At 39.1% G+C, this 12,215-nt stretch overlaps 1 protein-coding gene across 2 annotated transcripts in view; it reads left to right on the top strand.

Annotated features, from left to right (window-relative positions):
* FARSB (phenylalanyl-tRNA synthetase subunit beta) overlaps positions 1-12,215 on the top strand; it is a 65,337-nt gene that overhangs the window by 33,304 nt on the left and 19,818 nt on the right. For both annotated transcript variants that reach the window (XM_002930641.4, XM_034655258.1), the window contains exon 16: positions 10,317-10,472. In XM_002930641.4, coding sequence (XP_002930687.1) covers positions 10,317-10,472 — 156 coding nt within the window. The remainder of the gene's footprint in view (positions 1-10,316; positions 10,473-12,215) is intronic.

The raw sequence follows: 12,215 nt of genomic DNA, 5'->3' as shown, positions 1-12,215 counted from the left end.
CATTTATGAAGAAACCTATTAAAACCTCAACTTGAAAAGTACTGTGGAACATTTTTTTTTATCTTGTGATTTATGTGCACATCATTTTATGGTACTCTGATGTCTTGTCATTCTACTTTAGCATTAGCTATTCATCGTTCTTGTATTAGTCATTATAAGTGTGTTTGACCAGTTTTTGCCTCAAGAATAGACTGGACTTGTTAGTATAGCAAGTTGCTCAGTCTACCATTTGGAGCTCCAGTTATTTAATAAACCTATATTTAGGTAGTACTTAAATCTGATTGCCAAGGATGTCTGTCCAATTCAAACTTCCATCTTCAGACTTAGACAACAAGTCTGTTTGGAGCTGCACATGAGGTCATTTCTTGGTAGCAGTGCCATCAGATGACTGCATTGCTGGCAGTATTTCTCTGGTTCCCTAAATTTAACAGTTCAGGTCCTAACCATGTTTATTCAGGAGTTTTACTCCAGACTGCAAAATTCAGAGTGTGTTCCTCTGAATCCATTAACAGCGAAGGCCTTTTCCCCATTTACTCCTGAAGAGGAGAATACGGCGTTATTCCAACTACCCAGAGTAGTTAAGAACTATTGACTGTAAGCCAGCCTGTCTTCAGAAGTAGATACTATAGGCCTTTCCACTTGACTGTAATGTGGAGCTTCCATAGCGAACTCTTCAGCCAAAGCTGGATTCCATCTGCTCTCCAGTATGCAGCCTTATTGTCAATTAACGGCATCACCTTGCATTTGTATGGTGCTTTATACTTTAAAAATTTTTTTTAAATATACCTTTTCTCTTGTGATTGTTAATCTATCTTTTTGAGGCAGATGGAACCAAAAAATATTGTCCCCACTTAATATGTAGGAAGACTAAGAAAAGTAGTAATTTGCCCAAGGCTGCATACATTTTGGACTTAGAGGTAGGGCCAGAATTGGTCTCTGTGCATGTATCCTTAGAAAACAAAAGTTTATTTTAATATCCGTCTGTGTAGAATTTTCTTTGGGTGGACAACTGTGGTAGGAATCAGAAAACATTTTCAGTGCCAGTTATAAGTAGTTCTGAGGGTTTTTGTGCCTCAAATCCTCCCTTGGAACAGGTACCAAAGAATTTGTTATGATTTTAGTGTCAATTTTTTTCTGTTAACTTTGACTCCTTTCCTTTCATCTTTAGCTCTTTGAATTGTAGGTTTTGATCCTTGGTGATCCAAACATTTACAAATATAGGATTAGGTTAATTATACCAAGTTTCCTCAAAAGTTTAATATATTTGGGTGTTCCCAGGTTGGGGGCATAACTATTTACAATTGTTAGATCTTGTTGGATAGACCCCCTAGATCATGATATAGTGCCCTTCTTCATCCCTTGTTCCACTCTTTGGTTTAAAATCTAGTTTGGTGTAAGTATGGCTACTCCAGCTTGCTTTTGTGATGTCTGTTAGCATGATAAATGGTTCTCCATCCCCTTGCTTTCAATCTGCAGGTGTTTTTAGGTATAAAATGCATCTAAGTTTCCTCAAAAGTTGTATAATATTTCAGCAGTAGGCCTCCTCCCTAATGGCAAGGACTCCCCAGAGGGCTCTGGTACTAGTGCGGTAGGCCATCATTTAATGAGTCACCCTGGTGAGAACTCCAGAAACCCAGTCTGTATGCTTCTTAACTCAGATTTGGATTTCTGCTGCACTTTCTTTCATCAGAAAGCATAGTTTTCATCTCTGTAGCAGACCTCTCTTATTTGGGTCTTTAGTTGTGATTATTCTGTTTCCCCTACGGAAACATTTTTAACTGACACTACTTTTGCCTGTTGTCTTGCACTCATGGTTTATTTTATCCAAAATTTTCCATCCCATCAATGGGATTTGAGGAATAAGAGGTTAATGTGCTCAATAAGTTTACCATCTTGAAAACCTAAGTTTGCTTCGGAGTGGGTTTTCTCTTAAGGTAGGCCTGGATTTTATGTCGTAACAGGTAGCTTTTCTGATGGATTATTCTACATATATTCAAGCGGACTCTCTACTTGTCGTTTGGTGTACATAGAAGGTTCTGTGGGAAAGGCAGCATAGCACCATGGATATAAGACTGTACATACTGCCAGAGTACTTGGTTTTGAGTCACGGTTCTGCCACTTACGAGCTGCTGAACTTTGGACAATTTATGTGATCTCTCTGTGCCTGTTTTCTCATCTGTTGCAGTGGGGATGACCAGAGCACTTACTAGATTTTTGGTAAGGATTAAATGAAATTGCATTTTGAAAAGTTCGAGTCACGTCATAAGCACTGTTTGGTGTCTGCCCTTACCGTTAGAGTATTAGCAGTCCCTAAGGCCAGGTACTTAGCATCCTGCTGTATGGTAATTTTCTGTGAGAATGACTTGGAAACTTTTGGCCATTACAGGGTTAATGTCACCTTGCTGACACTAAAAATGAGGCACTTGGAGCTCATTTTTATCCTAACTTGATTTAAGTGGCTTTTCTTCTGTTGTGCACTATCTTTTTTAGGGTCTGAGAACCAAATTGTACTGATGGGGCAATTTACTTAAAAACAGGAATATTGTGTTTTCAGTAATTCAGCACCCACTTCTCTTCAATGAATTGAGCACATATGTTTTTACCACCTTTCAAGCCAGTAAGCATTTTTCTATTGGATTTACATCAGCCATTTCCTTGTAAATCTTCAAACTGTTTTGAAAAAGAAAAATCTCGGCCATTAACAATGAAATGATAGAGGAGTTTTCCAGAAATGTATAACATCCTAGATTTTCATTAGTGGGGGCCATACCCAAAGTACTGGTTCAGAAGGGGAGAGATGTGTGGCAAGGGTGAGCAAGACAGTCTCATTCATTGCGCTGGTAGAAAGGTCCTTGCTAGGGTCTGCTTGAAATATGAGTTTCACATCTTGAGGGAGACTGGTGAGTAGGTTTTCATAGGTAGGGCTCTGAGGGAGCGCATGAGGGGCCCTGATAGCACAGAGAAGGAATGACAGTTGCCACTGGCATGTTTTTTAACATTAAGGAAAACCCCGACTCTGCCTGTCAGATAGGCAAGCGTGTCTTCCACAGTGGAAATGAAAAAGGAAGCTATGCTGGATTTCAGTATGCCTCCCCCAAGTTTTGTTTGGCTTACCTTCCTGTAAGAATAAATGAAAGCCTACTAGCCCGTTGGACAGTTTCTTATGCTCTCATGGACTTCTTGACTGTCCATGTTGTGAAACTGTCGGGCCCACTGCCTGTTTAGCGACTAAGTCAGGCACACGTCTCAGATAGTGAGACTTCCACTCGGAGTCCAACACATTCCGATTCTTTAAGGCTGCGCCAATCACTGCATTTATTGAGCTGTAAGATCCAGAGTTGCTGCCTCATTGTTAAAAATTAGTCATGACTCCAGAAACTAAGCTGGTTTATCCCTTTTGGGCAAAGTGGCATGTGTCTTTGGAACGAGAAGTTAAAGGCAGACTCTGCTGTGGGGTAAATTTTCAGCGTTATGACGGAAGGCAGTAGAAGCAGCCCTGGAGCTATCGAATCAGGCTGCTGTGTGAGTTGATTGGTTTCAGTTGTTCATACTTTGGTGTCAAGAATAACTCAACTATAAACAAAATAGTAAATTATTTTAGAGGAGCAATGGACCTACTTGTAAATTGCTAATCTTTGTGCCCAGAAAAGCAACTATATTTTGCAAAGTCCAATATTCCGGCTTTTATTAAAAGCACATTGAATTCTGCCATCACAGTTTATTCCATGATGGTCCCTGAAGCTGCCAGCATGCCTAGAACTTCACTGAGATGGCAGGAGAAAACACATCACCGGTTTGGGTCGAAATTTAAAAGGAACCGAAGCTTAAGAAAGATGACTTAGTTTGGCTTTGTAAAGGGTACAGGGTCGCTTAGATTTAGCGTGATACAGTCATCCAGTTGTCAATTTGACATATATCTGTAGAGAATCTTGATAATCAAATCACCATGCACTTTAGTTTGGACTAGTCACTTAGAGACTTTTGGGTTTTAATATTATAGTAAATGGAGTAGGTTACAGGCCCTTGACCACTTGGATGGCTCCAGCTACCTCACTTGCCTTGGCACACGTGCTCACTGCAAGCCTTCGCTTTTTGCTCAGACCATTCCCACTTTCTCCAAAGCATTGCTACATCCTGGTACAAGTTGCATTTTCTCTGCTTCCCCCCGCCCCAAATTGTTCTGGTAGTTTCTAAAATGTCACGTACTTCCTGAAGCTTTTCTTTTTCAAAGATTTATTTATTTGAGAGAGAGAAAGAGGGCACACAAGCGTGAGCAGGGGGAGGGGCAGAAGGAGAGGGAGAGAATCTCTAGCAGACTCCCCCTGGGTGCAGAGCCTGGCGTGGGGCTCAATCCCATGATCCTGAGATTATGACCTGAGCCGAAGTCAAGACTCAGATGCTTGATTGAGTCACCCAGTGCCCCTTCCTGTAGCTTTTCTAAATCAGAATGATCTACTTCTTACCCTGACTTGTTTAAATGTGGAAATCCAGAGCCTCTTTTAACAGTAATCACAATATATAAGATTCTTGATCCTTTTTCGTCCTTGGGCCACCGTGACTGTGTAGAACATAAATAAGTCACTGATCTAGGATTTGGTTTGTTCTTCCAGTTTGTTCTCTGTACCGTTCGTGGATCTGTCTTATATTGTAACTTACTGAATATAGGGGCTGGATCTCTATAGTTTTTTCTATAATTCTTTGCTTGATAAAGAGCTCAATAATAAGCGTTTTCATTATGAGCTTGTGAAATACTTAGGCGAGAGAGAGAGAGATTGTCCATTAATTCTGTAGCCATCAAATAATGGAAGATTATCTAGCATCCACATGTGGAATGCAGTTTTCTGAAGAGAGCTTATGTCATCAGTCTGGATTAATTTAATTTTACTACTTCATATTTTTGGCATGTAGAATTTCCAATTAATAATTCACAAAATATGGGTGTGAGGAACATTGACATTAACAATATTTGAAGGAGCATCCTTCTCTTTTATGATGGCATCTTAACTGTAAATAACATCATTTTTAATATGGAAAGTTATTTTAGTACATTTGGTTCCACATAGTTAAAATCTGCAAATGTGAGTATAATATGCTCTGTCATGCATTGCATACCGTATTTTTTTAATAGATAAAATCCATTCCAGGTTTATGTTAACTAAAAGCCAACCCATAAGGTTATAACTTTTTCCTTCATGCTTCGAGAAGGTCAGATCCCCCCCCCCACATTAGTTTCTTGGCTTTCAGCATTACTGTACTGTACTTTGCTGTTCTAATACAGAAATCTTAAGAAAAATTGTTCTTACGTTTTATGTTCATAAGATTGTACCGCCTTTAAGAACTTTCATAGATATATATTAAGAGCAATTCTGTTCTTTTCACATTAAAAAAAATACACATATCCAACTTCTCCTTAATTCTGCTCTTAAATTAGTTGTCAGATATTTTCTATGCATATGCAACCGTATGTCTTACATTTCTCTGTATAGCCATAGATACAGATAAATTCTTTCTAGTGTTGGGGCACCTGGGTGGCTCAGTCGGTTAAGCATCTGCCTTGGGCTCAGATCATGGTCCTGGGGTCCTGGGATTGAGTCCCATGTCCAGCTCCCTGCTCAGTGGGGAGTCTGCTTCTCACTCTGCCTCTCCCCCCTCCTACGCTTGCCCTCTCTCTCAAGTAAATAAAATCTTTACAAAAAATACTTTCTAGTGTTTTTATACAAATGGAATCATGATTTACCTCTCCTGTGCTTTACCTTTTCCCTATGAACATATTCTGTCCATCTCATTCTTTTTAATGGCTGTATAATATCCCATAATATGGATGCATTATAATTCAGACTACTATGATGAATATTTAGATTGCAGCCAGGTTTTTGCCAACATGTCTGTTGTAATGAATATCCTTGTACTCTTATACTAATTTGTATTTGTAGAAATAGAATTATTCAGTCCATAGGTAAGCACATTAAAAGCTTGCTGTCTTAAATTCTCTTCCAAAAAGGACTTATTATTTTTTTATTTTAACAAACTTGCAACCCTACCATCAGTGTGTAAAGGTTCCTTTTTCACACATTAGTTTTTAAGGTGTACGTCTTCACAGGATTCTTGTAGCTGGATCATTTAATATTACACTGAAGTTCTTCAGGAGGTAATGTAAAATTTGCCACATTAGCTATAGTCTCTTGGGTACCAATATTAAAGAAATGGATGGAGTGGATTAAAAATCAGGGTGCCTCTTTCTCAGTCCTGGCCATACTACTAATCTCATCATCCATATCAGCCACTGATTACTTTGGAAGCCTTTTTAGTTCAGTAGACTGTCTCCTAGCATCTATGTTTGGGCCTTCAGGTGAATATGAGAATAGAAGTAAAGTCGTTTTCTCAAACTCTGTGTTTTCCAGGCTGTCCATATATAGTATAACCTAACACCCTTAATTTGCTTCTTATCATTGGTACTTTGGTGAAAGAGGGTCTACACAAAGCAGGAGCCTGTTTGAAAAATTTTAATTTTAGGCAATAGTTTTACTTTATTAAGGGACATCATGTACCATCCTTTTTTTTTCCTCCTCTTTTAAAAAATCATTTGGCGTGTTCTTTCAGCTTAGGGAATTGTAGCCAGCCACCCCGCCCCCCCTTTGGGTGGTTTAGATCAGCCTCTCCGGGCAGTACTTTGAAGTCTGTGAAATACATTGGTAATTTAGGCTGACATACTTGGCAGGCCCATTTAAAAAGCAGAATTGTTTGATGGCATGACACAAGAGGTCTGTTAACTGAGTTATAAAGAACTGAGGCATTTCCAGCAAACCCTTGTTTTGGCATGAAATTTAAATAGTTCTTACTTTGTGGCATGCAGTGAGTGAACTTCCTGTGATGTAATATGGTCCCTTGGTGCAGAATACGAAGAAATGAGAATTTTACTCTACCTAGCAGTTTCTCCAAGGAGGAATGGGTGGAACTGAATATGTGGTATTTCCTCCTTTAATTCAGTTCGGCTACAGCAAAGGGAATATCTTAGTGAGATGGGAGGAAGCAAGTCTAGAGTGGTAACGCTTGGGAAAGGTAGAAAAAATGGCCAGTCAGTGGTAGGAGTTGGAGGGGTCACTTAAATAGTTTAATTCTTACGGTAGGTTTAGTACAAGGCCCTAAAAATCTCCGGCTTTTCTTAAAAATATTGCAGAATTGAATTCAGAAATATATAACTCATCTGTCTGCATGTGTGTTATGTAATCATCCTGAAACCTTTCTTGAATAGATTATAATTTAAGTCCTGTATTATTGTAAGTTCATTATTCTGATTATCGGGATCACTCAACTTGTTCTAAATTCTAAGTCTTTAAACCAGCTGTTGCTCCTCTTATCAGAAAGGTAAGTTGTACATGGTTTGGAAGTTAGAAAGAAGTATTCCAAGACACAAAGGTCACCAAAATAAAGCTTCCAGTTTATGCTGCTAAGCTGTCTGAATGCTGGCATTACTGTTGGGCTCTTCTTTCCCAGCAAAGATGGAACAACAAAGTAGTTTGAATACATGTCTGTGTATTAAAGTGGAAGCATGTGACACCAACAAATGGGTACCACATGGCAGAGAAACCCAGGAGCAAGTCAGTAATATGAAAGGGATAATTTAGTTCTGTTTCATTTCATTTTTTTTCCCTTCAGGGAGTATACGTGTATACGCGAGTGTGTGTGTGTGTGTGTGTGTTCCTGTGGAGAAATCAAACCCCTCATTTGAGTTTATGCGTGTGGCTGGTTTAGTGAGGTTTTATGCCTGCCTGGTTTTAATATTAATCTTAATTCTTACACCTTCAATTAGAGCATTTAGATACCAAATTTCTTTATTCTTGCAAGTGGAAATGATAGAGAGTGACAGTGGTACAGAACTCCCTTTCCTACATCAGTGGACTCTTGTGCTGACTTAGAATGTGGCCCACTAGCTGGGCCTGGTCGTGCGTGTGTGTGTGTGTGTGTGTGTGTGCGCGCGCACGCGCGCGTGCGTGCACTTGCATACTTACCTCCCTTTCCAGGCTTTATTCATTTGTTCAAAAATTCATTGTTGAGGATTGAGTCTGTGTAGGCCCTGTGCTGGCTTTGACCGCATCCCTCCAGGAGTACCTAGAGCCAAGGGCCTTGAATGTAGTAGGCACTAAGAAATGTTACATGGTGAGAACAGTTATTTCTTCATGTGTGTTCAGTCAGAAGTTTAACTCTGAACACACTTCCCATGAATTACAGTATTGTTGATGGCTAGAAACTTTAGTTTAAGGACTTCAAAAATATAACACTTGAGAATACTAAAATATGTGTCCAATCAAAACCATTTCAAGAATGTACATTTTTGACTCTATTAAGTAGGTGTGTATCTATCCATAAGTTTGCTCTTAGAAGTTTTCATCTAAGTCCCTCAGAGAGTTTCTCCTCTAAATCCTTTAGAGACTTAGAGATTTTCTGTGTTTAGTAGATGATACTGGTCAAATTCTGCTTTGATAACTTATTAGCTGTGTAATTAATTAGTTAGCTCTAGCCAGTTGGCTTGCCACTGGGGAAAATCTTTCTGAGCCTTTGTTTCTCCATCTTATTTTTCCTATCCTATTTTATAGGGATAATAAAACCCACTTTACATGATTGTCTTGAAAATTAAATAAGATTATAGATAGATTTATAAGTGCTAAGTACCTAGTACGTAGTAGATAATCAGTATGTTAGTTTCACATTTTGCCCCATTTATGTGCTCACTTTTATATTACTTTAGTAGTATAGTGTCTTAAAATACCCATGTTTTATTTGGATAGCTGGAAGGTAAAAGACATTTTATATTTTGTCAATGGGAATGGCTATGGGAATAAATCTGTGGAAGAACTTTTGTTCAGTACATTCTACTATAAAGTAGATTATTTTCAGTTCCCCCCAGATATTATTTTGTTTTTTCTCTTTTTGTAATCTGAACAGCAAAATGAAGTCAATATTCGTTCAGTGTTTGTGTCAAAGCAGTGGTCTCCTTTGGAGTTAAAGGGCCACAAGTGTATATATCTTTTAAGATTAAATGCTCACTGTTGAATTTAAGTTTCCCTTTATGTGCTATGCACTTTTTTTTTTTTTTTGAGAAGGGGCTTTAATAAAGGTTCAGATCTTTGTAACCATGACTACAAGATACAAAACAGCTCTGACCTGACCAAACACCACTCGTCACATTTTTTTCCCCCACATCTAACCCCTAGGCAGCCACCATCTGTTCTCAGTTGCTATTGTTGTGCCTTTTCCAGAATGTCCAAAAAATGCTCTTATATGTAGGCCTTTGAGACTGGCTTCTTTCATTCAGTAAAATGCCCTTGAGATTGATCTAAGATGTCAAGCCTGTTAATAGTCTGTTCCTTTTTATTGCTGAGTAGTATTCCAGTGTGTGAAGAACAGGATGTGTTCATGCAGTCACTGGCAGGGTTCTTTTGGAGTGCTGCAAGTCTGTCTGAAAAGAGCACATCTTGTAAGTTCTGATTTTCAAAGTAGAATAATATGTCCTAATCAAGAAGCAATTGGAAAATAGATGAGACTCTGCTCAAATACAACTTCTTTTGACATTTAGGTATATTTCTCTTCCATCTTTTTCCTGTGTGTAGAGATTTTTTTAGCTTATTTTTGCATTGTTGTGTTTCTTACCTTCCTCTATTGCTTTTTTTCATGTTTTAATTGTAGGTAATGTATGGTTTAAGAAGATTGTAAAGCAAATACTACAATGACCATCCAAACTAATAGAATGTTGCCAGTATCTTAAGCTTCTCGTAAGGCTCTTCCCCATGATATCATTTCTCTTGGAGTAATCACTGTCCTAATTTTTGTGATAGTTATTCTCTTCTTCACTTCATGGTTTTCCAAGCTGTGTTTGTGTGTGGTTTTTTTGTTGTTGTTTTTTGTTGTTGTTGTTGTTGTTTTTGTTTGTTTGTTTGAAGATTTTTATTTATTTGACAGAGCAAGAGAGCACAAGCAGGGGGAGCAGAGGGAACAGTAAAGAGTGAGGGAGAAGCAGGCTCCCCGCTGAGCAGGGATCCTGATGCGGGACTCGATCCCAGGACCCTAAGATCATGACCTGAGCTGAAGGCAGACGCTTAACCATCTGAGCCACCCAGGCACCCTGCTATGTGTGTTTTTTAAAGAGTATAGTGTAATTTTGACCTTTTTTCAACTTAATGGTCTCTTCCCCTCTCCCCCCCCCCAATTTATGAGTAATTGCTCTAGCTCTAGGTTTCATAAAGATGCTTTTTAGGCCCATAGTACTTTCTTAAGTAATGGTCACCGTGGCCTTGTGGCCAATTCTTTTATTTTTTCAGATGTAGGTGCAAGAAACTACAGGCATCTCTGTGCTGTTTATTACAACAAGAATCCTGGGTTCGAGATAATCCATGGGTTACTGGACAGAATCATGCAGTTGCTTAATGTGCCTCCTGGTGAAAAGAAGGGCGGATATGTGATCAAAGCATCAGAAGGTAAGACTGATCGGCCGAATCCAAAGTTAATGATAACGTAATGAAGAGTCCAGGCCCTATTTTTGATAGTTTTTTCGGTCTGATTGGGGTGGGAGGTGGGAAATAGAACTTCATTTCATTTAATTTTTAGTATTTTCCAGAAAACATTCCTTTTTCATGCAGCAGCTTAAGAAACTAGTCTTCTAGTTCTGCACAAAATACTTTTGTTCAAACTGACTGTGGTAGCCCCTAGTTACTGGCACCATCAAACTCCCAGCACCAGGGTGAGACTTCCGAACTCAGGAGTCCAAACTGGAAGCTGGGAGAACCTGACCTGATGATGTGCACTCAGAAGCCGCCCGTCCTCAAAGCCTATGAGGCAAAAGAAAAACCTGACACATTATCCTGAGACTTCACATGTTCATCAAGTCCTAAGGTTGATTGAGGAAGAGTGAGATTCCTCCCGTCTAAAAGCCCAAGTGCAGTGAAATGTGTTGGGGAGTTTCAGTGAGGCCAACCAGACGGAGTCTATGTACTGCTGATGTGCCTACTTCTGGTGTGAGGTGTTCTGGAGTTTTTGCTTTTAGTATCCCAGTAGTTTGAACCTGAGTTTGTTTTGTTAGACTAGAAACAACTTGAAAGAAATATTCGACCCCTCGTTCCTACTGCTTACCTGACAATTTTTTAACATTATTTGACCGTTACATATAGTGGTGTGAGTTTCGTTGGATGACGTATTTTTGTTTTTCTTCGATTTATTTTTCTTAGTCCTCATAATTTTTTGTAGTTGAAATGTTTTAATGTTTTGTTTTTACTTGAAGACTTCTCTGAAAATGCAATAATTCTGAAATATATGGGCCTTTTATAGGTTAAAGATATGTTAGGTTATTTATTTTTTTTAATAAAATTGAGAGTTTAAATATGGCCAGGAGTTACTGTTTTCTTCCACATCTCTCATTAGTGATTATGCAGTGAAACTTGTGTTATCCTTCTAGAACTCTGGAGTGTTAAAACTGGAACTTAGAGTTCAGCAAGTCCAATGTCCTAGTTTGACAGGTGAAGGAACCAGGACTGGGCAAGTCGGGTGAGAGGGGCTGCATGTCGGGTGGAGAACCCAGGCTCCTGCTGCCCAGTGCCACCGCCCTCCCCCCCACCCCCCAGCACCAAGTTGTCTACCTTCACAGTGCCTTTGCTTAACTCCTTCACCAGTTTGCTCTTCCAGAGTTCTGTTTTAAGATACAGTCCTCCAGGTGAATAGCAGCCTGAAAGCTGATGTGGCACATCTTCTTTACCTTCTGAAGTCTTAGAATCTTCCCTTCATAAACAGATTAACTGGATGAAAGTCAGTTCTCTGAAACAGATTATGCCATGTATATGAGCTCTAATTTTTTTTTTTCTTCAAAGGTTTCAAAGAGCTGAAATGGTAAATTGGAGCATAAACTACTATGGATAGGATACTTAAACATTTTTTTAAATTAACATATGTATTATTTCAGGGGTATAGGTCTGTGATTCATCAGTCTTACATAATACCCAGTGCTCATTACAACACATACCCTCCCCAATGTCCATCACCCACCTGCCCCATCCCCCCCCGCAGCAACCCTCAGTTTGTTTCCTAAGATTAAGAGTCTCTCATGGTTTGTCTCCCTCTCTGATTTCGTCTTGTTTCATTTTTTTTCTCTCTTCCCCTATGATCCTGTCCTATGCCTTGTTTCTTAAATTCCACAAATCCGTGAGATCATATGATAATTGTCTTTATCC

Source organism: Ailuropoda melanoleuca, chromosome 2, assembly GCF_002007445.2.
Source record: "Ailuropoda melanoleuca isolate Jingjing chromosome 2, ASM200744v2, whole genome shotgun sequence".
NCBI lineage: Eukaryota > Metazoa > Chordata > Mammalia > Carnivora > Ursidae > Ailuropoda > Ailuropoda melanoleuca.
Note: the sequence above shows the minus strand (reverse complement) of the source record. Positions and strands in the feature narration are given on the sequence as shown.